General features: G+C 44.5%; 2 protein-coding genes across 2 annotated transcripts; both read left to right on the plus strand.

The window, feature by feature from the left end:
• The first annotated feature begins 3,787 nt into the window (after positions 1-3,787).
• On the plus strand, positions 3,788-7,918 carry LOC133789126 (aberrant root formation protein 4). The gene is made up of 14 exons (XM_062226858.1): positions 3,788-4,110; positions 4,197-4,376; positions 4,480-4,629; positions 4,816-4,888; positions 5,314-5,489; positions 5,587-5,646; positions 5,803-5,953; positions 6,037-6,096; positions 6,214-6,485; positions 6,601-6,672; positions 6,833-6,910; positions 7,014-7,178; positions 7,359-7,410; positions 7,521-7,918. Exons 1-14 carry the CDS (start codon positions 4,006-4,008, stop codon positions 7,739-7,741), a joined length of 1,815 nt encoding a protein of 604 aa, XP_062082842.1. The 5' UTR covers positions 3,788-4,005; the 3' UTR covers positions 7,742-7,918.
• A 14,145-nt stretch (positions 7,919-22,063) lies between these two features.
• LOC133790137 (uncharacterized) lies at positions 22,064-23,960 on the plus strand. The gene is made up of 3 exons (XM_062227679.1): positions 22,064-22,252; positions 22,396-22,514; positions 23,520-23,960. Exons 1-3 carry the CDS (start codon positions 22,147-22,149, stop codon positions 23,631-23,633), a joined length of 339 nt encoding a protein of 112 aa, XP_062083663.1. The 5' UTR covers positions 22,064-22,146; the 3' UTR covers positions 23,634-23,960.
• The last annotated feature ends 208 nt before the right edge of the window (positions 23,961-24,168 follow it).

Here is a 24,168-nt window from a genome sequence, read left to right on the forward strand (position 1 = left end):
GCTCCACCCTCTTCCATGGGACCCGAGTAGAGTTGGCTAGGAAGATGCTTTCCCTGGACTGAGTGAGCTCGGTATATGCTGTGAACACGGGCTTGAATTTATCCACAGACTTATTCTTCTTTTGACCGTGCTGGCTGTTTTCACCATTTCCCTTTCTTTTGCCACCACCGGGCTGGTTGTTCTGCGCGACGTCGGGGATCGCCACCACGATCTCCGTCCCCGTTCCAGCGGGCTTCTCGGGAACTTGGCTGGTCCCCGCGGCTGAAGCTTCAGCTTCTTCTAAGTTTATCCACTCTTGGGCTCTGTTAAGGAATTCGTTAACCGAGCCGACTCCTTTCCTCTGAATATCTTTCCACAGGTCTCCCCCGACCAAGATTCCGGTTCTCATGGCCATGAGCTTAGAGCTATCGTCAGCGTCTCGGGCTCGAGCAGCGACATTCGCGAATCTGCTCAAGTAGGCTTTCAACGTCTCACCGGGCTGCTGTCTCACGTTAGCTAGGGAATCGGCTTGGACTCGGGCGGCCTGGGAGCGCGGAACGCCCTTTTGAAGTCAGCTGAGAAAGTCTTCCAGGAGCTGATTGACTGTCTTTTACTCTGCTTGAACCACTGCCTGGCAGGTCCGATCAGTGTGGAAGGGAAGATCAAGCAACGCAGCTCCGGGCCAATGTTATGGGCCATCATTAGGGTATTGAACATCCCTAAATGGTCCGACGGGTCCCCGTCCCCGTTGAACTTAGACAAGTGGGGCATACGGAAACCAGATGGGTATGCCGTCGCTGCTATATTGGGGGCGAAGAGTTCCATTTCGTCGCCCGAATCATATTCGTCTTTTTCTTTTTCTGATAGGAGCTTCCTCATCAGTTCCTCCATCTGAGTTAGGCATTCGAGGGTTTGGTCCTGAGATCCTGGGTTATTCCGGGGCTGTTCCACAGCTCCGGACCCATTGTACATATTAGGTGGGTTGTTGCCCCTCCTATCTTGAGATAGGTTATTTGGGACATTCCCTCCGTTACGTACTTCGGATTGGACTCCCGCCGAGCGGGCCTGACTACCATCTCCAGCCCTGTCCTCTCTGTGAGAGTTGAGGCGATCTCGAAGGTCGCCTCCCTGGGTGGTCTGGTGGCTCTGTGCCGAACTCAGTCGCTGACGCAGGTTTCCTCCGGAGAGATCACTCCGGTGGCTGCCGGTCCAATGACTTCTGCCGGATAGGCTTAGAGTCCGCCTTTGGTGGTGAGGACCTGAGCTTTCTTCAAACGCCCTGCTACGCTGGGAAGGTCCCGCTGATGGTGGGTTTCTCCTACTACTTCCGTAAGCCGGGATGTCTCGGAAGGGCCGAGGAGATGGATATCTGATTGGAGAAGGAGGATGCCTGACTGGGGAGGCGATTCTAGTTCCGTCTGGACGGATCAAATTTGGTGGGGGCCTTTCAGCCCTGCCAGCTTGCTGGTCCCGCCCTGGGCGAGCTGGTCGAGGCGCAAGACGGTCCTCTGGGATGGGCTGGCGCTGCTGGCCCGCCCCGGATCTCCTTCGGGAGTTTCCTCGAGCTCTCCTGAGCGTTCCCGAGGAGGGTTGAGAACTAGGAGTTGACGTCCTGACCGAACGGCTGTATTGCTGTTGTCCGACCCCAGGCATTTCCCTGAAGTTTGCCTCTTGATGGTGTGATGAAGGGGTGGAGTTGGCTGCATGAGGCCTACCCGACCGGCTATGCCTGGGCCAATTACCCCGGTGAGACTTAGGAGCCTCACCTTGCCTCTCTCCAACGTTAACGTTGGTTGTGAGAGGGGGTAGTCGGGCCAGAATATCCTGGATTTGCCGACCGGCTGTTGCTAACTGGCTCCTCAGTTGAGCATTCTCCATCTCCACCGCAGTATAATAACACGGGTTCGGATTAGGTGGTCGGGGTGCTGAGCTACCGGTGTCATCTTGGCCCGCCGGCTGCTTTCCTGGCCTCTGTTGGACTACATGAATTTGTTCATCAGGGATGGCAATATGGTGGGCCTCCTGCCCTTCCTACTGCTCTGTTTCGTTGCCATGCCTGGATCGAGTGGTCACCATAGTTGGGTGTTTGTGGCAGCACTAATTGAACTTGCTCTCAATGAAAGCACCAAACTGTTGACGCGGTTCTTCGCCAACAGGTAATTAAGAAAAGAAGAGAAAGGGATTAGTGTTGAAAGTAGAACCGTCACAGATATGAAATCTTAGATAATCAACTAGGTGACTCAAGACACGTTTTTAAGTGGTTCAAAGGTTAAAATCCTTCTACTCCACTAGTCAATATTATTGATATATTCTGGATACTTGGTTACAAAGTATATATCTCTTCTGAGACTATTGTTTCCAACCCTTATCAACTCCCAGGGTCTCCATATTTATAGGAGAAAACACCTGGAAGTTGGTAAGAAGGTCATCCCGTGACCTTATTATTTGTCATATCAACTCTGTGACACTCATGATTAATTCCTAAACCTGACACATAAGTATGGTCAAATCGATAGATAAGGAGATAATGGGCCGCACGGCCCAACCCAGCCGTGGGTGTCTGAATACGCACGTTCCTGCTGCGTGTCCGAGAAGTCAGGGAGATATCGGACACGTGATGTCAGAGATAGGCACGTTTATCTTGCGTGCGTTGACTTTACAAAGGGTCAGAGATCCATGAGAAGCTCGCACCACGAGCTGATTCCCTGACCCGACCTTTGACCTCAAGGACTCCTTCCCCCAGCCTTGGGCAGCCTTGGCGAGTCCTTGAGGATACCTCGAGCTAAGAGGGTACGACCTCGAAAACAGGATCTCCGACCTGGGGAAATTTACGGACTAACCTTGATTAGTCCGAGACTCGACCTGCTAATCAGCCCGTGGGAAAACCAGGACGTACAATTATCATTTCAACAATGATATTTTAAAAGTGTGTCAAATTTGATATATACTAAAAGTTGTGCCAAATTTGACATAAGATATAACATGGACGAAATTACTATTTTATTATAAATATTTTAATATTATGGTATATGTATAGTAGTTTTGTATAATTAGTTTTTATTTTAAAGTTATTTTGATTTTTTTTAGTTTTTTATGGGTTGTTAAATGATATACCATACCACAAAATATATATACTGAGTTGAAAAATAATATACCATCAAAACTTACAAATTTATTACTAAAAAATGTATATACTATGCTAACAAAGTTATATACTACCATTAAAATGTATATACCATGATACAAAATTATATACTACCACTATGTATAATAAAATAGAAATTAAATATCACAAAAAAAAATTATATACCATACCACAAAAAATATATACACTAATTGGAAAATAATATACTAACAACCTATAAAAAACTTAAAAAATCAATATAACTTTAAAATAAAAACTAATTAAACAAAACTAATATACATATACCACTATATTAAAGTCACACAGTCCTAAATAAATAAATAAATTATAAAAGAGGGCAATTTAGGTAATCAACAATGTAAAATGGTCATTTATCTACAATTTTAAAAATGAGGACATTAGCTTCTTGATGACTTTATTTTGAGCCATTTCCTATAATTTCTCAAGATATAATATGTTGCAAATTTGCTCCAATAATTAATGCTATTTTTTTATTTAATCACTAATTTATTAATTAACAATTATTTTTTAATAAAAAATGGTTACTTTTTTTTTTTTGTATATTATAAAAAAAAATTAACAAAAATTAAATGAATTGTTAATTTTTTTTTAGTTAATTTGTGTGCATATTTTCAAAAAAAAAAAAAAATTTGTGTGCATTGCAGCACCTTCTCACAAAATTTAGATCTTGCCGATGGTCTTAGTGAACAGTGCCACTGAATTGCAACTTCCCTAGTGTTGTATTCAATCCCAAATCATCTAAAACTTTCTCAGCTTCCAAACAGTAAAGCAGAAATCCACAACCCAATTAACTCTCTCTCCATATTTCGCATTTTGGGTTTTCGCTCCCACTCGTCGAATTAAAAACCCACGACGGCGCAATGTCGACGAAAGCCACACCGGACGAACTTGTCTCAACATCGGAGCTTCTTACACCTTCAAGCTCCTCGCCTCGTCTTCTGGAGATCCTAAACTCAATATCCACAGTAAGGCCTTTCATTCTAGCATTCCAGTTAACTTTCCGAGAAACGCTTGAACATGATGATCATTTTTTTTTTTATGAGTTGGGTAGTCAATTGAAGCAGGGGGAGAGCCTGAACAATCTCAAAAGTTGGTGTCAGATTTAATCAGCTTCCTTAATTCGGTCTCTGATGAGGCTGTTTCAGACCCAGATAACGAAAATGCCAAAAACAAGGCATTTGACGTTCTCTCACAACTTCACCAATATGTTTGTTCTCCTTCATTAAACGAGGTTTGCACTTTGAAAAAGATCCCTTCTTTACTTTCCCCACAATTTTTTGGTGTGCTGTATTTGTTTGAAAGATTAACATGTTGTCGGGTCTTGGCTTGGACAGGCAACAGTTGATGCACTGTCGTTTGAGCTGCCTAAAGCAGCTTCGAGGTTCGGAGGGGTCTCAGACAAATGCTTGGTGATTGCTGGTGAGGTGATCGACCGGTTTGTGTCATTGTGTAGTCCACGAGAGATGCTTCCCATTCTCTGTGAGGTATGTCGTTTTGGGATTTGATTGGAATGTATTGAGTTCTAAAGAGAAAGAATAGCTTAGCTTGTGAGGAAACTATTTAAAGCCAATTCTTACATATCCTTTGTTTGCTTAGTTGTTGTTAAGTTTATGTTAATTATCTTTTTATGGCACTAGTTCTTTGCTGATACTTGATTGCGATTGGAGCAGGCATTAGATTCCCCAAGTGAAATGATCAGTGGTTCTAGTTATTTTGTCCCTCTTCTAGCTGGGCTTTCTAAAGGTAATAGGGACGTTGAAGTTAATGAATGTAGTAAACGTTTAGTTATTAATTTGTTGGATATGTTAGTTCCTTATACATCTAGTTGTATTGTTCTGATAATGTTATTGCTTGCAATATACTTCTATTATAGTCATGGTTTTTTCCAAATTATATTCAATTAAACCTGTTGATTTTAGTTTTTTATTATTATTACTTCTATGAACACTCAGTTTTTTTTTTGGCTCGGGTCTTTGTTTCGCGTACAAATTTAAATTTTGTTTTGGTTGCTTTTTAAACTCGTTCAATTATATCATGTTGTTTCACTAGATGCAATGAATTGAATTTGAATAAAAGACTCAAAATCTACTACTCTTATTGTTATCTGCTCTGTTTTTGGAATTGCAAGCTCCTGGAATGTTAATGAAAATATTATTTTTGTGTTTCAGTTCTTATTTCCATTCAGAGGCGGCACTTTGAGCAACTAAAAACAGCAATTCCCATTGTCCTTAAAGTTTTAAAGGTTGTGTCTTCAGAGTTAGACAATGACTGCACAGAACTGAAAGATCTTTATGATGGAGCTTTGAGTATAGCGAATTCAGTACATTCAGTTTGCGTAAAACTGGTCTGTTATTGTTTAAAGGATTTAGCTATTTTTTTCTTTATTCTTTGATATTCCCTAAATACTATAAAGGTTTGATTGTGTTTTGCTCCATTTGCAGGAGGGCAGTGTAAATGAGAAGATTCGTGCTCTACTTGGCCTATATGTCCTGCAAATTATGGTTGACATTGCTGCATCTAGCTGAAGTTCCCTTTCTGCTGTTTGTTGTTTTGATCTATTATGTAGTGACAGAATTTCCTGTTTTAGCTCTTTTTACATTCACATCTTCTACCTTATTTATAGAGGGATTTCTAATCTGTAAACTATATATTTGAAGGCTCTGGCCTCATTCAACGGGAATTTTAAGGTGTCAAGCTCGCAATACTTGGTAGCACAACTATCAAGTTTCTTACCTTATTGTGGTCTGTCATATCTTGGCTTAATAACTGGATCTGATGTTGACAGAATGATTAGCACTGCCTTTGGAGGTAAGCTTATATAAGTTGGCTATCTTGCTGCCATAGAATATGTGATTTATTGACATTTTAACCCTTTCTCTTGTACCTTTCAGAGGATGTAGATGAATATGTGAGTTGCTTGTCCTATGTCAAACATGGTGCAGCTCTTTCAGGTTCATTTATGCAAAATCAACATTTTTCTTATTCTTGTACTAAATATTTTTCTCCAAGACATTGTACTCTATTGCCTATGCCTAATATCTTCGCCCTTCCTTTGTTGCTTATTGAAGTGATTTGGGGTCATATTTCTGATGTGGCCGTGACGGCTGCCAAGGAAGACTTGGGTGTTCTCCAGGTGGAACTTCAAAATGACCGGATGAAAAGGTGGGACGCTATTGGGATGTTAAAACACATACTCAATTCTCTCAGTGTGCCGTGGGAATCAAAGAAATGTGCCATCAACATCTTGATTTGCATTACAGAATCAAATAACTCTCAGAAGTGTGATGAAGAACAGGCTGACAACACGTCTTATATGCCCAATCTTTATTCTGCTCTGCAGGTTTTGTATCTCCTCATCTTGACTATATCCGTCAGGAATGTCACTGTAAGTTGTTTCTTATTTTTTTTCAGAGGAAGACAAAATCTTATATTCTTCTCCAAAAATATGTTTTCAGGCTGTTCAAAAGGTTATTATGTTTGCGCCTGATTCAGAGTTACGGAGGCATGCCTTTAATGCTTTCAAGAGGGTAAGAATGTCATATTTTTAATGTTGCTATGTTGCAAAGGACCAATAACCCAATTTAGAGCAGTCTGCTGCTCATAAGTCAGATGTATTTTTTTTTTCTTTTTCTACAAACATTGTCTTGAGCAACCTTAATGCTTACTATTTCTGCAACTCAAAACCAGATACTTGCTGATGTTCCCACTTCTCAGAGGTTTGACATTTTGAAAGCTTTGATCACAAACAGTGAATCTCCCTCGATGGTACACCTTTCAAACCAGTTTTATGTATTTATTCATCTTAAAATGAAGTTTCAGTTGGATTTGAATCTTCATTTCTTAATGTGGTTCTTTCAACATTCTATAGATTGCGATCCTTTTAGATATTGTCAAAGGGGAAATGCACAAGGACAGAGAGAATAAAGCACACCCACTTTCCCCCTTTTGGAGTGCCAGTGTCCTTGAACTGGTGGAGTTAGTTCTAAGGCCTCCGAAGGGTGGACCTCCACCCCTTCCCGAGCATGGTGATGCGGTATTTCTCTACCTCCTTTTGTCAAGTTCTTGTTTCATTATGTTGTGAACTTGTGATTTATATTATGACTTTTACTTTTGACATTATTACCCTATATTTGAATTGAAAAAATCATGTCAATAAGTATGCATGTTTTAGTATTTGAAATTTCCCCATTTCCTTTTGTTTTGTATCACCCAGGTTCTATCTGCGCTCAACTTTTACCGATTTGTGTTGATAACAGAGTCAACAGGTAAAATGTTATAACAAACCCCCCTAAAATAATCCTCTAAACTGAAAATTATTTGAATTTGGGCCTATTAGATGGCATTTGATTTTTATTTTGGGTGATAAACAAAACAGGAAAAACTAACTACACTGGAGTAGTGTTTAAAAACAATTTAGAAAAGGCGTACAACGAGTGGCTTCTACCTCTAAGAACCCTGGTGAGTGGCATAGTGGCAGAGAATGAGGGTGATCATGATGAAATGACAGTTGACATACTTTGTTCTCTAAACCCAATTGAATTGGTTTTGTACCGCTGTATCGAGCTTGTTGAAGAAAAGCTTAAGCAATCTACTTAGAGCTGTTGTTAATATTTATCTTATTACATTTTCTTTTCCTTCCTAAAGAACGAAAAGAAAGAAAGAAATGAAGGGCAGCTGGTTTTAATTGCATTACAAAATAGTGTGTTTGAATTTTGTCTCTTTCTACTAATTCCATTAAAGCTAAGAGTGAAGGAGGGCTATTCTTTTTGTGTAGTTTTGTTTTGTACTCATAAGGTGGGATCCTAACTTGCCCTACTCTTGCCAACTTATTCATTACACCACACACACAGGACAACTCTTCTTTTAAGAGTAATGACATGTGTACTCAAACATTATATACAGTGACGTGACGGTTTAGCCTAACATGTACATTCAAATATTACACATTGTCTGTAATGTTTAGGTGCATATTATGAGTGCACATATCATTACTCTTTAGGAATAATGTCAGTTGACGTTTGATTATTTTTCGTGTTTTACCATGCATAGGTGATCTCCACTTTGTACATCTCTTCCTCTCTTTATCAGCGTCATGTTATTACTGTTTTGTAAAAATTAAGCTGAGATTTAAATGCTCTGTAAAAGAGCCAAAAGTATGTCCTTATTTCGACAAGCACAATAATTTTATTTTAGTCTTTGGTTTTGAGAAGCAAAATGATAGAGAAAGGAAGAAGATGAGGTAAAGGGCTTGGTAATGGAAGAAGATAAAGTAAGGGGATTCAACTTTATATATTTGTAATTTAGGAATTCAAAGAAAAAATAGTGATTTAAGAGAAAAAAAAATGGGCATAACAAAATTAAGCATTATATAATTTCCTATATTTTTTATTTGTTTCAATACTAATTTACACTAGTCACAACTTTAATCAAATTTATTTTCTATATAATCAAAATATCTTTAATTAAATAATTTAGTATATCTACTATATTAGTTTTATAAAAAATTTAAATTTCAAACCTAAAAAGAATTAAATAATTTAATTGAAAACTTAAATTTTTAAATAATTAATAACTTTGTTTCTTTCTGCTACTCTATTGAAATGATAATAATTTTGTTTCTTTACTGACAATTATTATTTTTTCTTTCTTTCTACAATTCTAGTCTTAGATTATTTACTCTCTATTTTTTTTTTTATAAAAAAGAGGTATTTTCTTCAATTTAAAATTCCTATCTACCTCCATAACTATATATATTTGTTAAAATATTCCATTATAAAATTATACAAGGGGTATAACTTGATTCTAATTTATAATATATCTTTTAAAATAAAATCCAGCTAATAATAAAATATTTTATAAAATAAAGATTACAAAAAAAATTACTAATAATAAATAAATACAAATTTATCATTTCAATTCTATACTAAAAGTTTATGTTTTTAGATTATCTATTAATCATACATTTAGTTTTTTAAAACTAAAATAACAGCTAACAAAGTGCGACCAATCACATTTTCAGAATCATATTTCCATACAATGAATTCAAATTTTTATTTCAGAATCACACTTTTCAAAAATACAATTTTCAAATCGTGAACCAATCAGACCCTTAAATTATTGTATTTGTAGCACTTAAGTACCCAAGTTATTTTTTTGGCGACGAAAGTACCTTCCGTCTATGTTTTGGTACTGTTGACGCGGTTATTCGCCAACAGGTAATTAAGAGAAGAAGAGAAAGGGACTAGTGCTGTAAGTAAAACCGTCACAGATATGAAATCTTAGAGAATGAACTATGTGACTCAAGACACGTTTTTAAGTGGTTCAAAGGTTAAAATCCTTCTACTCCACTAGTCAATATTATTGATGTATTCTGGGTATTTGGTTTACAAAGTATATGGCTCTTCAGAGACTATTTTCTCCAACCCCTATCAACTCCCAGGGTCCCCATATTTATAGGAGAAGGCACCTGGAAGTTGGTAGGGAGGTCATCACGTGACCTTACCATTTATCATATAAACTCTGTAACATTTATGATTAATTCCTAAACCTGACACATAAGTGTGGTCTAATCAGCATGTAAGGAGATAATGGGCCGCACGGCCCGACCCAGCCGTGGATGTCTGAATGCGCACGTTCCTGATGCGTGCCCGGGAAGTCAGGGAGATATCGGACACGTGATGTCAGATATAGGCACGTTTATCTTGCGTGTGTTGACTTTACAAAGGGTTAGAGATCCACGAGCAGCAGCTCGCACAACGAGCTGCTTCACTGACCCAACCTTCGGCCTTAAGGACTCCTTCCCCCAGCCTTGGGCAGCATTGGCGAGTTCTTGAGGATGCCTCGAGCTAAGTGGGTACGACCTGGAAAACAAGATCTCCGACCTGGGGAAGTTTACGGACTAACCTTGATTAGTCCGAGGCTCGACCTGCTAATCATCCCGTGGGAAAACCAGGGCGTACATCTGCCCCCCAAGCTCCTGCTCGTGGTATATGACGTCATATATAGAAGACCACAGTAGGGGCTTTTAGACTTCCCTACAACCATTCACATTCCACTTTTTGTGCAGGCGTCTGATGCGTGGAACGCCGTGGGTGGTGATGGTACGTTTTACGAGAACCGCATTTAATGGCCTAGCCTATTGCCCAGCCGTCGTTTCATATTTCAAGTGGAAGGCCTCGGATCCCTCACTAGGGCCATCCAAGAGCCTTCTTCACGTGATATTTCCCTTATATAAAAAGGGGGTGGCCATCCTACGCACGGACCACCCCTTCATTCAAATATTTCCCAAATTTCTTTCCTTCTTCCTTCTCTGACTTTCAGAAGAACGAAACCCTCGACTCTACTGCCACCATTTTCCTTGTTCTCGAAGCTTAGGCGCACGAGTTCCTCCAAAGCTTTGGAAGCTACTGCACCGACGAGGCTCCTGCCAATGCAACACTCTCGTTTACCGTCCAGCCATATACTGTAAGTTTTCTGACCCTGTTCATTTTGAAAGCATGCCGCTGTAGTTAAGGTGAGAATTTTTACTGTAGCCGCATGCAAGGGTTTTCTGGGTTGCGAGGGTAGGAGGGTGACAGCCCCTTTTAGGCTAGGGCACGCTTGTTGTAGGAAATCGCCTTAGAGTATGGGTTTCAAGATGCTTCCCCATAAACAATTTCTGGTTAGGATCTTTAGGAATTTTGGGTGCAAAACCGGGTAGCTTAGGGGATACGCTTCAAAAGCGGTTTTGCAACGTTCTGCCTGTTGAAACTTCCCCCCCAAGGCAAATTTTTACTCTGAACCCCCTGACACACGAATTCCGAGTAATCTGGGATTTGTTGGGAGCATATGCGCGTGTTCATTGAACCGCGTGGTTCCACTCTCCACGGGCTGGGCTTACCTCAGCTCGTGTTAATAATGATTGCTTCGTCCTTCTGCTTGGGTCGCCTTTTCTAAAGTGTTTTCTTTTGTTCGATAGGCGACCAGATGGCTCCAAAAAGGAATCTGCCTCAGAAGAACGTGGGAAGCTCGATCTCCCAGCAAGAGAAAGGAAAGGCGGTGATGCCCAGCTCGCCGATCCCCCACTTTGGGCCGGCCGTGGAGAAACAAGTCGAGGTGGCCCCCGACGCATTCTTTGAGGCGGAGAGAATCGTCTCAAAGGTGACCGACCAGGCGAAGATCAACAAACTTTTCCTCACCCACAAGATCCCACTGGGGAAGGCCTCAGTCACAACCCGACCTGCTGTGGAGGGCGAGCGGAGCTGTACGCCGCTAGACGAATCGTTCGCGGCTTGGAGCGGTGAGCACTTCAAGGCAGGGGCCTTCCTCCCCCTGGACCAGTACTTCGCTGACTTTCTGAACTACGTGGGGTTGGCCCCTTTTCAGCTCCCCCCAACTCCTACCGTCTGCTGGCGGGGTTGAGGTACTTGTTCAAGAAGCAGGAGTGGGAGGTCCCTACTCCTGCTGATATTTTATATTTCTTTTGCCTCAAAACCAGCCCGGATCAGCGGGGGCGAGGTGGCGGGTTTTACTATTTAACCCGTTTTCCTAATACGGCGGCGGTCATCGAGCTGCCAAGCCATCCAAATGACTTCAAGGACCAGTTTTTCATGTCAACTGGGTTCCGGAACTGTGAGCACCACTACTTCAATCGTCCTCGTAAGTGAACCCTGACCCTAGCTCGCCTTTTAAGTTTTGTTTAATTTTAGCTCCCCCGTACTCCATTCTGATTCCAGCCCAATCTTGCAGCCATCTACGCGAGGACCGAGAAGTCTGCGACCCTCGGGGGTCAATATGAAACACTGGCGGGCTTGCCCCCCAGTGAAAAGGACTACCGCGCGCTCGTGACGGACGAGACGATGGGTTCTGCAAACTGATTTTTCCAAATCAGACTCTGAACCTGAAGAGGCTCCGGGGGCCGCCCCCAGCTCGCGCAAACAGATCTATCACCGTGGAGGAGGTCGCGGAAGAGGAGGACGAAACAGTTGAAGTTCCGCTCGTGAGGAATAGAAAGAGGACCTTGGAGGTCGCTCAGGGGATGGATGAGGAGAGGATCCAAACCGGAGCAGCCGTGGGTCCTTCCGGTCAAGGTAACCCTTATTTGTTTAAGAATGTAGATAGGGCCACTGCAGACCCCCGGCTGGTTAGGTTCAATCCTAGGCAGATCGTCCATCGTCACGGGAGGGACCCGGACCTGAATACACTCCTGCTCCATTGTGTTGACCGGCTCGTGCTGGATCACCAAGAGAGCCGGCCTAGGGGTACCGTAATAGTAGATAACACCCTAGCTTTTAGGTCGATCCTTTTTTAGGAGTATGGGACCAACTTACGCACATGGCCATCACTTCAGAGGGATGCCTATGCTCCGGGTTTTAGACAGTATGTAGAAGAGTCAAGCCCCGAGTCAGAACCGGACCTAGAACCCGCATCAGTTCGCGAGATAATTGTCCTAGGCTCTTCCAGCTCGGGGGGTAGGGCTCCCTTAATATTCGTATACTTTTTTGCTCTTAACCTCTGCATGTTTGCTAACTTGTAATAACCATGCTTTTGTTTTTGGCAGAAGAGATGTCTCAGCCTGGGGGTAATCTGCGGGGTGTAGTCTTCGGCGGGAATCCCCCAGCAGGGCCAAGGTTGAAAAGGCTCCGAGAGTCCAAGAGCGCGGCCGGGGCTTCCACCAAATCCCCGGCTAAGGAGAAGGAAAAGACCCCGCCATCCCAGGTCGAGGGGGCAATCCTTCCTGCTCCCGGAGCAGGACACATGCCCCCGCCGCCCCAACGATCTCCACCAGCCACCCAGGACGTGGTACTTGAGGTCGGGGCTCCCATGCCCCCGGACGTACGCATACCGGTCGACCCCCATGATCTGGGAAAGATCCCAGAAGCATTCCGGGGGATGGTGTATGAGTCGGCGAGCTATGCCATCGGCCGCTTCTACAAGCTCAAAGAGAAGGATCTTCGGGCTATCGAAGCAACGAGCCCGGTCCGAGTCATAGAGTCTTCGCTGGACATGACCCTAACGGTAATCTGCCCCACTCTTTTAAAGTTGTAACACTTACACAATGCCTTGTTTTTCCACTTAGCCAACTTATCCTTCCTTTCTTGCAGGGCATTGCTGCCGCTCATCGAGGTATCGCCAGGACCAAGGCTCAGCTCGAGGAGATGGAGGCTGAGCGCCAGGCCGCCCTTCAGGAAGCTCAGGCGGCGAAAGATGCGCTGGCAGCTTCGAAGGCCGAGCTAGAGAGGAGCCGCTCAAAGAACCGAGAACTTAAAACCTCCCATGCCACTTCGCGAGCAGATCTCGAGGCAGCGAAGACCGAGGCCCAGACTGCCCTGGAGGCCGCCTTGGAAGCCGAGCGGGCCATCTCGGAGCAGTCAATGCAGGACCTGTTCTATCACTGTTGGGCCCATAACCCGGATGCTGACTTCTCTTTTATGCCACCGGACCTCTGGGCTATTTTGCTGCCGAAACTCCAAGCCCGCCTAAACAAAGAGGTATCGCCCTCGGAGACTGGGGAAGCCTCTGGCGCGGCGGAGCAGGGCGAGACCGCGACCTCCAAAGGACCAACTGATGGGGCTTAGGGCACTCCTCCTCATGCATTTGTAATTATTTTTATTTTGTCTTTGTAACCTTTTAATGAGGTGTTTTCACCTCGAGACGATTTACTTGGTCACCTTAACTTATATATATATATTTTTTATATATATAAGCTTAGTTCATGCTAACCGTTATTTATATCCCGAGCTCTTTAAGAAAGAGCCACGACCAATAAACTTAAGTTAACTTCCAAGTTTTATGACCCGGTTAAAACCAGGACCTTATTTTGAAAACTTAGTTCGTGTTAACTTTTATCCATATCCCGAGCACTTTACGAAGAACCACGATCAATAAATTTAAGTTAACTTCTAAGTTTTATGACCCGGTTAAAACCAGGAACTTATTTTGAAAACTTAGTTCGTGTTAACTTTTATCCATATCCCGAGCTCTTTAAGAATAACCACGATCAATAAATTTAAGTTAACTTCTAAGTTTTATGACCCGGTTAAAACCAGGAACTTATTTTGAAAACTTAGTTCGTGTCAACTTTTATCCATATCCCGAGCTCTTTAAGAAGAACCACGATCAATAAATTTAAGTTAACTTCTAAGTTTTATGACTCGGTTAAAACCAGGAACTTATTTTGAAAACTTAGTTCGTGTTAACTTTTATCCATATCCCGAGCTCTTTAAGAAGAACCACGATCAATAAATTTAAGTTAACTTCTAAGTTTTATAACCCGGTTAAAACCAGGATAGGACTTAGTTCGCGTTAACCCTTATTCATAGATAAGAGTCAACATCTAAGTCGTTAAGGAGACCTGGTTATATCCAGGTACCATATGCCCCCCAAGTAACTGGAAATGGTCTTTCGCGGTTACTTTTAAAATCACACTTGCAAATAAAAATAAACATTCGATTCTTATTTATACATAGAAAGTGGCCCTCCAGGCCTTACAAGTGGATCATTGATAGTATTTCTTTAAGTGGATGGCATTCCAGGTCCGCGGGATCGCCCCTCCATCAAGTCGAGCTAACTTATAAGTTCCCTCCTTGATGACTTCGATGACCTGGTATGGTCCTTCCCAGTTTGGTCCCAAAACCCCATCTTTGGGATCTTTTCCGGCCAGGAAAACTCTCCTTAGGATCAAGTCGCCAACGCTAAAGGCGCGTTTTTTGACCTTAGTGTTGAAGTAGCGAGTGATCTTTTGCTGATAATGGGCGAGTTGGAGTTGCGAATCCTCCCGCCTTTCATCAACTAGGTCTAGGGAATGGCATAGGAGTTCGTGGTTCCGGTCTTGGTCGTAGGATTGGACTCTATGCGACAGAACTTTAACCTCCACGGGGAGGACTGCTTCACTCCCAAAGGCTAGGGAGAAAGGAGTGTGACCCGTGGGAGTTCGATGCGAGGTCAGGTACGCCCACAGGACCTGGGGGAGCTGGTCTGGCCAGACCCCCTTTGCCTCATCTAGCCTCTTCTTGAGGCTTGCCTTTAGAGTTTTGTTCACAGCCTCGACCTCACCGTTCGCCTGGGGATAGGCCACGGACGAGAAACTTTTCACAATTCCGTGCCTTTCACAAAATTCGGTGAACAGATCGCTGTCAAATCGGGTGCCGTTGTCGGAGACGATCTTCTTAGGAAGGCCAAATCGACAGATGATGCTTTTCACCATAAAGTCGAGTACTTTCTTCGATGTTATTGTCGCCAATGGCTCTGCCTCGGCCCACTTGGTGAAGTAGTCAATGGCTACCACGGCGTAACGGACCCCGCCCTTCCCGGTGGGCAGGGCGCCCACTAGATCTATTCCCCAAACGGCAAATGGCCAAGGAGCCGAGATCATTTTTAGCTCGACCGGAGGAGCTCGGGCAACAACAGCGAATCGCTGACACTTGTCGCACCTTTTCACATACGAGATTGAGTCTTTGGACAGAGTCGGCCAATAATAACCTTGCCTGAGAACCTTTAAGGCCAGGCTTTGCCCCCCAGTGTGGTCTCCGCAGAATCCTTCGTGAACTTCCTGCAGGATGGCCTTCGCTTCACTTGGAAGAACGCACCGGAGGAGAGGTAGGGAGTGCCCACGTCGGTACAACACTCCTTCGACTAGCGTATATCTAGGAGCTTGATAAAGGACTCGTCGTGCGTCGTTACGCTCTTCGGGTAACCTGCCTTCGACGAGATACTCAAGAATGGGAGTCATCCAGGTCGGCCTAATATCAATCATCTCGATTTCTGCTCGATCTCCCTCTATACTTGGTTTTTCCAAGAATTCTATTGGCACCAACCCCAGGGTTTTTGCCTCTCCCGAGGTGGCGAGTTTGGCGAGAGCATCTGCGTTGGCGTTCTGCTCCCGAGGTATCTGTTCGATCGACCCTCGCCCGAATGTGGCCAGCTCGTCTTTTACTTTTGCCAAATAGGCAGCCATCTTGGGTCCTCGCGCCTGATACTCTCCCAGAACCTGGTTCACCACGAGCTGGGAGTCACTGAAGCACTGGACGGAGCTCGCTTTTAGCTCACTAGCTACCCTCAGCTCAGCCAATAAAGCCTCGTACTCTGCCTCGTTGTTAGACGCCTTGAACCCGAACCTTAGCGCCGAGTGGAATCTATGTCCCTCGGGGGATATCAGGATGATTCTGGCCCCAGAGCCGTTCTCGTTAGATGAACCATCAACGAAGATCTTCCACGACGAATGTGGGGAGGCGACCTGAGGCAAGCCTTCTGATGGATTCTCCTGGAATCCCGCGCACTCCGCCATGAAGTCGGCCAAGGCCTGACTTTTTATGGCAGTCCGTGGAGTATAGAAAATCTCGAACTGACTGAGCTCGATCGCCCACTTTAGCAAACGCCCCGATGCTTCAGGCTTTTGCAACACCTGCCTTAGAGGCTGATCGGTCATGACGTGCACCGAGTGGGACTGGAAATATGGTCTGAGCTTTTGCGAGGCTGTGATTAGGCAAAACGCCAATTTTTCCATCAGTGGGTATCGTGACTCTGCTCCGAGGAGTCTCTTGCTGATGTAGTAGACTGGCTTTTGAACTTGGTCCTCTTCTCGCACTAGCACGGCGCTTGCTGCATCCTCAGTGACGGCCATGTAGAGGAAAAGAGGTTCTCCTGCCTTGGGCTTGGACAGCACGGACGGTTCAGCCAGATGCGCCTTCAAGTCGAGGAATGCGCTTTCGCATTCTACTGTCCACTCAAACTTCTTGTTTCCCCGGAGCAGGTTGTAGAAGGGCAAACACTTGTCGGTTGATTTGGAAATGAACCGGTTGAGTGCTGCCACTCTTCCTGTGAGGCCTTGGACGTCTTTCCGCGACCTGGGGGAAGGAAGCTCGAGCAGTGACCTGATTTTGTCGGGGTTTGCCTCGATTCCTCGGGTATTGACTATGAACCCCAGGAATTTCCTTGATGCGACACCGAACGTGCATTTATGAGGATTGAGCCTCATGCCGTATTCTCGTAGTATTTTAAAACATTCTTCCAGGTCGGGAACATGGTTGTCGGCAGTCTTTGATTTGACAAGCATGTCATCGACATACACCTCCATGTTCTTTCCGATCTGGTCCGCGAACATTCTGTTTACTAGCCTCTGATAGGTAGCTCCGGCATTCTTCAGACCAAACGGCATGACCTTATAGCAATAGACATTCGTTGGGGTCATGAAGCTAGTATGCTCCTGGTCCGTCGGGTTCATCGCGATCTAATTGTAGCCTGAGTACGCGTCCATGAAGGACATGAGCTCGTCCCCGCCGTGGCATCCACCAGCTGATCGATCCTTGGCAATGGAAAGCAATCCTTGGGGCAGGCTTTATTCAGGTCGGAGAAGTCAATACAGGTCCGCCACTTCCCGTTGGGCTTTGGAACCAGCATGGGATTAGCGACCCAAATTGGAAATTTGGCTTCGCGGATAAAGCCACACTTTTTGAGCCGGGCCACTTCTTCTTCAAGGGCTTCAGCTCGGGTCGTTCCTAAACGCCTCTGCTTTTGGGATTTGGCAGGAACACTTTTATCCAGGTGGAGTGTGTGCATGATGACACTCGGACTAATCCCCACCATGTCCTCGTGGGACCAGGCAAATACGTCCAAGCTATTCTTCAGAAACGCAATTAGCTCTGCCTTTCTCTTGTCGCAGAGGTTCTTCCCAAGCTTAACCGTCCTTGACGGATTTTGTTCATCAATGTTCACCTCCTCGAGCTCCTCAATAGCCTGGATCTCGGATCTGTCCTCGCCTACTCGGGGGTCAATGTCCTCGTTCAAGGCGATCTTTTCTTCTTCGGTCTTCTGAGGTTTTTCAATCTCAGGAGCCGCCAAGGGTCCCTGAGATTCCTCCTTGCCCTGAATGGCCATTGCCAGCTGCCCGGGTTTAGACTTTCCCTTCATGGAAATGTTGTAGCATTCCCTGGCAGCGAGCTGATCGCCCTTGATGGTACAAATTCCTGTTGAAGTAGGGAACTTCATGGCGAGGTGTCGAACGGAAGTGATGGCCTCGAAAGCTATGAGCACAGGTCGTCCCAAAATGGCGTTGTAGGCAGTGGAGCAGTCAATGACCACGAACTCAAGTAGCTTGGAGACTGTCCGAGACTCTTCTCCTAGGGTGATCACCAGCTCGATCGTCCCTATCGCTGCTGATCCTTCTCCCGAAAAGCCATATAGCATCATCGAGGTTGCCTTTAGCTCAACGACAGTCATACCCATCTTTTCTAAGGTGGATCGGAATAGGAGGTTCACCGAGCTCCCATTGTCCACCAACACTCTCCTTACTTTCCGGTTGGCGAGTTGGACTGCTACGACCAAGGGATCGTTATGAGAGAATTGGACATGGCCTGCGTCTTCCTCTGTGAAATTTATCGGTTGTTTCTCTAGCCGTTGCTGTTTTAACTGACGTTGCACTGGGACGAACTCCGCTCCATTGTGGGCCTTTAACTCATTCACATACCTCTTATGTGCGCCTCTGCTCGTGCCAGCCATATGCGGCCCTCCAGAGATGGTGGATATCTCTCCCTCGATCACGGGAGGAGGGACGTCCTGATCTACCCGAGGCCCGGGCTGATTGGCTAGGACTTCTGGAGTTGGTCGACCCGCTGGGACCCTGTTTCGTGAATATTGTGCCAAGGGGCCTGCTCGGATGAGAGTCTCGATTTCATCTTTTAGATGCCTGCAATCGTCGGTATTGTGGCCGATGTCGTTATGGAAATGGCAGAACTTCGAAGTATCTCTCTTTACCTTGTGGTGTTTCAATGGTTCCGGCCTCTTCCAGGGGACCCGAGCAGCGTTGGCCAGGAAAATATTTTCCCTGGACTGGGTGAGCTCGGTATATGTTGTGAACACGGGCTTGAATTTATCCACAGACTTATTCTTCTTTTGACCGTGCTGGCTGTTTTCACCGTTTCCCTTTCTTTTGCCACCGCCGGGCTGGTTGTTCTGCGTGTCGCCGGGGATTGCCACCGCGATCTCCGTCCCTGCTCCAGCGGGCCTCTCGGGAACCTGGCTGGTCCCCGTGGCTGAAGCTTCAGCTTCTTCTAAGTTTATCCATTCTTGGGCTCTGTTAAGGAATTCGTTAACCGAGCCGACTCCCTTCCTCTGAATATCTTTCCACAGGTCTCCTCCGACCAGGATTCCGGTTCTCATGGCCATGAGCTTAGAGCTATCGTCAGCGTCCCGAGCTCGAGCAGCGACATTCACGAATATCTGCTCAAGTAGGCTTTTAGCGTTTCACCGGGCTGCTGTCTCATGTTAGCTAGGGAGTCTGCCTGGATTCGGGCGGCCTGGGAGGCGCGGAATGTCCTTTTGAAGTCAGCTGAAAAAGTCTTCTAGGAACTGATTAACTGTCTTTTACTTTGCTTGAACCACTGCCTGGCAGGTCCGATCAGTGTGGAAGGAAAGATCAAGCAACGCAGCTCCGGGCCAATGTTATGAGCCATCATTAGGGTGTTGAACATCCCTAAATGATCCGACGGGTCCCTGTCCCTGTTGAACTTTGACAAATGGGGCATACGGAAACCAGATGGGTAGGCCGTCGCTGCTATATTGGGGGCGAAGAGTTCCATTTCGTCGCCCGAATCATACTCGTCTTTTTCTTTTTCTGTTAGGATCTTTCTCATCAGCTCCTCCATCTGAGTTAGGCGCTCGAGGGTTTTGTCCTAAGATCCTGGGTTATTCCGGGGCTGTTCCACAGCTCCGGACCCATTGTACATATTAGGTGGGTTGTTGCCCCTCCTATCTTGAGATAGGTTATTTGGGACATTCCCTCCGTTACGTACTTCGGATCGGACTCCCGCCGAGCGGGCCTGCCTACCATCTTCGGTTCGATCGTCTCTGTGAGAGTTGAGGTGATCTCGGAGGTCGCCTCCCTGTGTAGTCTGGTGACTTTGTGCCGAACTCAGTCGCTGACGCAGGTCTCCTCCCGAGAGATCACTCCGGCGACTACAGGTCCAGTGGCTCCTGCTGGATAGGCTTGGAGTGCGTCTTTGGTGGTTACGATATGATCCTTCCCCTGGCACCCTGCTGCGCCAGGAAGGCCCAGCCGACGGCGGGTCTCTCCTACTACTCCCGTAGGCTGGGATGTCCCGAATGGGCTGAGGAGATGGGTATCTGATTGGAGAAGGAGGATGCCTGACTGGGGAGGCGATCCTAGTTCCATCCGGACGGATCGAATTTGGTGGGGGCCTTTCGGCCCTGCCAGCTTGCTGGTCCTGCGCAGGGCGAGCTGGACGAGGCGCAGGACGGTCTTCTGGGACGGGCTGGCGCTGCTGGCCCGCCCCGGATCTCCTTCGGGAGTTTCCTCGAGCTCTCCTGGGCGCCCTCGAGGAAGGTTGAGAGCTAGGGGTTGACGTCCTAACCGAACGACTGTATTGCTGTTGTCTGACCCCAGGCATTTCCCTGAAGTTTGCCTCTTGATGGTGTGATGAAGGGGTGGAGTTGGCTGCATGAGGCCTATCTGAACGGCTATGTCTGGACCGATTACTCCGGCGAGACTTAGGAGCCTCACCTTGCCTCTCTCCAACGTTAACGTTGGTTGTGAGAGGGGGTAGTCGGGCCAGAATATCCTGGATTTGCCGACCGGCTGTTGCTAACTGGCTCCTCAGTTGAGCATTCTCCATCTCTACCGCAGTATAATAACACGGGTTCGGATTAGGTGGCCGGGGTGCTGAGCTACCAGTGTCGTCCTGGCCCGCCGGCTGCTTTCCTGGCCTCTGCTGGACTTCAGGAATTTGCTCATCAGGGATGGCAACATGGTGGGCCTCCTGCCCATCATGCTGTTCTGTTTCGTTTCCATGCCTGGATCGAGTGGTCACCATAGTTGGATGTTTGCGGTAGCACTAATCGAACTTGCTCTCAATGAAAGCACCAAACTGTTGACGCGGTTCTTCGCCAACAGGTAATTAAGAGAAGAAGAGAAAGGGACTAGTGCTGTAAGTAGAACCGTCACAGATATGAAATCTTAGAGAATGAACTATGTGACTCAAGACACGTTTTTAAGTGGTTCAAAGGTTAAAATCCTTCTACTCCACTAGTCAATATTATTGATGTATTCTGGGTATTTGGTTTACAAAGTATATGGCTCTTCAGAGACTATTTTCTCCAACCCCTATCAACTCCCAGGGTCCCCATATTTATAGGAGAAGGCACCTGGAAGTTGGTAGGGAGGTCATCACGTGACCTTACCATTTATCATATAAACTCTGTAACATTTATGATTAATTCCTAAACCTGACACATAAGTGTGGTCTAATCAGCATGTAAGGAGATAATGGGCCGCACGGCCCGACCCAGCCGTGGATGTCTGAATGCGCACGTTCCTGATGCATGCCCGGGAAGTCAGGGAGATATCGGACACGTGATGTCAGATATAGGCACGTTTATCTTGCGTGTGTTGACTTTACAAAGGGTCAGAGATCCACGAGCAGCAGCTCGCACAATGAGCTGCTTCACTGACCCAACCTTCGGCCTTAAGGACTCCTTCCCCCAGCCTTGGGCAGCATTGGCGAGTTCTTGAGGATGCCTCGAGCTAAGTGGGTACGACCTGGAAAACAAGATCTCCGATCTGGGGAAGTTTACGGACTAACCTTGATTAGTCCGAGGCTCAACCTGCTAATCAGCCCGTGGGAAAACCAGGGCGTACAGGTACAGTTTAGTATAATTGTCTGTTTCATCATTAAGTCTACCTACATAGTATAAAATTTGCTTATAACTTGAGTGCTTTCACCATAAATATCTATTAAATTAGGTATTTAGGTCGCAAAATATTTTTGCTTATATGTCCAAACTTAGCGGTGATAACTGATGGTTGTCCTAAACTGCACAAAAATATTAACAAAATGTACTTTTATTATCAAAAGATAATTTAAATTTTTAAGTGCTAGAAACATAATAACTTTTTACTTTATTAAAAAAAATAAAAAAAATTATTTAAGATTCAGCTCAACAATTTAGTAGAGCTACTATTGCATCGGTCGGAAAAAAACGACGTCGCTTTGTTGAAGAAATCGGAGAGAATGTCGTCTTCGGAGGAAGAAGTTGGTCAGGGTCCGACTCCAGGTACCGGCACCGTTCGCAAATTATCATGCTCTGCCTGCTTTGACTCTCTCTGGTTCTGTTATTGTAAGTCTTCTTTTTTCCTCTATCCCACTCTACTTCTCTGCCCCATTTTCTCGAACACCTTATCTTCATTCCTGAATTTTTAATGTCCACTATATATACATTTATTTAATATAATGGGGGAATTTTTCTTGTTCTGTTGCCAGCTCCGGTTCACCAGATGCAGCAATACTATAGGCTTGGGTCACTTGATAACTGTTCCCAAAAATGGAGTGCTGTGGTGGATTGTTTAACTTTGAAGACGAAGCGGTCTGCTCAAGTTCAGGTTTGTCACTACTATTCCAAACTAATTCTCATGTGATTGGTTGTTTTGATTCTGTTTTTTTTTTTAACATTAATGCTATGGTCATATTCATATTGTTGTTGAGAAAATTTACCACTATTTGGAATGAAACATGGAGCAATTGGCTAAAGTTGAGATGGGTATGAATTGAAATAACTGTATCAAACATCCAACATAGGCTAATAACAATCAAATGATTAGGCCACATGTGAATTTTGGATGAAGTTTTAACAGATGGTATAAGTTTCGAGTATTGAAGTGGACACTTTGTAGACTGAATTTGCTGTCTGTGTCAACTCTAATTATATTGGCTGATGACAAGTGTGGTGAATTTGAGTATGAGAGATCCATAGAGAATCACAGTGTTTATAGAGTCTAGATGTAGGTTTCACATTGCATGTTCGTAATTGTTTTCTAATTTTTAATTGCAGTAGGACAGGATTAGATTAGAGTGTTAATCAAGATTGAGATGCATTGGCATATCGAATGATGGTGTGATCAAATTGAATATTGATAGACAAGTGATAGTACCATGAATGAAAGAGCTTGACTTGGACCCAAGCAGCAATTTGGTTGGACACAGTATGCACTATGGTTTTGCCATTCTTGCTACGAACACAGTGACATTGATAGAGATTTTGTCGAACTCGAGTATGGGGATAGGGTAAGTTTCTCTAGATGGTTGTGTTGTGATCATACAGATGAAAACCTGAATGGGAGTGCCTGAATTCCTTTCTATGTGTGCTTCTTTCGTAAGATTTTCTTTGATAATTAATTCATTTCTCTATTCTTGTTTTGCTGGTCCCTTTTATATATTTTGTTTTTGGATAAATGGTCCCAACTGTTATGACACTCTAGACCTTAATGTGCATAGTATATGTAAGTCAGCATTTTATGTTGTTTATATGTACAACAACGTACCAGGTCAATTTTGAAGCAAGCATTCTACAATTCTCAAGAGTAACAAGTTGAATTCTGTGAATGCAGGAAATTCTGGAAACTCGTGAGAAAGACAAACCTCATATTTGGACTGTCCGGACTCCAGAGGAAGCATCGTCCCACTGGAGAGACCTATATGGACATTTGGATGAAGTTGAATGATGGAGATTTAAGGTGAACTGGTTCTTGCTTTACACCAAATAAACTGATTATGAGAGTATATATACATAAATTTGGTAGCTGATTCAATGGGAGTTTTCTTTTATCATGAAATTTTTTATTTAATACTGCTTTTGGAATTGATGATTTATCAATAAAATGATTTAAAGTGAACATTTAGTTTATCAAAAAGTGTAAATTAATTTCCATTTGAAAAACAAAATTTAGAATGTAGTGGCCCCAAAATATGGGAGTCAGTTCAATAGAATTTACATATTCTCCAATGAGTACCAACAACATTTTGGGAAATTTTTTAGAGACTTTACACTATATCTTTCGGTTGCACCCTATATAATTGGTTGAAAAATGAGTTCTACAATTTGAAGTTTTAAGTGGTGATGAATTAAACTTAAAATTTACTTAAGTCAGTTAACTAAAGAATTTCAATATAAGGCAGGGAATGAAATTGGTAATGCGATGACTGTTACCACGCACTTGCCATACTGTATGTCATTATTGCATATCTCCTTACGTTTGA

Source organism: Humulus lupulus, chromosome 7 (genome assembly GCF_963169125.1).
Source record: "Humulus lupulus chromosome 7, drHumLupu1.1, whole genome shotgun sequence".
NCBI lineage: Eukaryota > Viridiplantae > Streptophyta > Magnoliopsida > Rosales > Cannabaceae > Humulus > Humulus lupulus.

Excerpts from the sequence above, each read along its gene's own strand:
- LOC133789126 (XM_062226858.1), top strand. The coding sequence starts at position 4,006 with ATGTCGACGAAAGCCACACCGGACGAACTTGTCTCAACATCGGAGCTT. Across the intron at positions 5,954-6,036 it reads GATTAGCACTGCCTTTGGAG|AGGATGTAGATGAATATGTG; the intron begins GTAAGCTTATAT and ends TGTACCTTTCAG. Across the intron at positions 6,486-6,600 it reads ATCTTTATTCTGCTCTGCAG|GCTGTTCAAAAGGTTATTAT; the intron begins GTTTTGTATCTC and ends ATATGTTTTCAG.
- LOC133790137 (XM_062227679.1), top strand. The coding sequence starts at position 22,147 with ATGTCGTCTTCGGAGGAAGAAGTTGGTCAGGGTCCGACTCCAGGTACC. Across the intron at positions 22,253-22,395 it reads CTCTCTCTGGTTCTGTTATT|CTCCGGTTCACCAGATGCAG; the intron begins GTAAGTCTTCTT and ends TTCTGTTGCCAG. Across the intron at positions 22,515-23,519 it reads AGCGGTCTGCTCAAGTTCAG|GAAATTCTGGAAACTCGTGA; the intron begins GTTTGTCACTAC and ends CTGTGAATGCAG.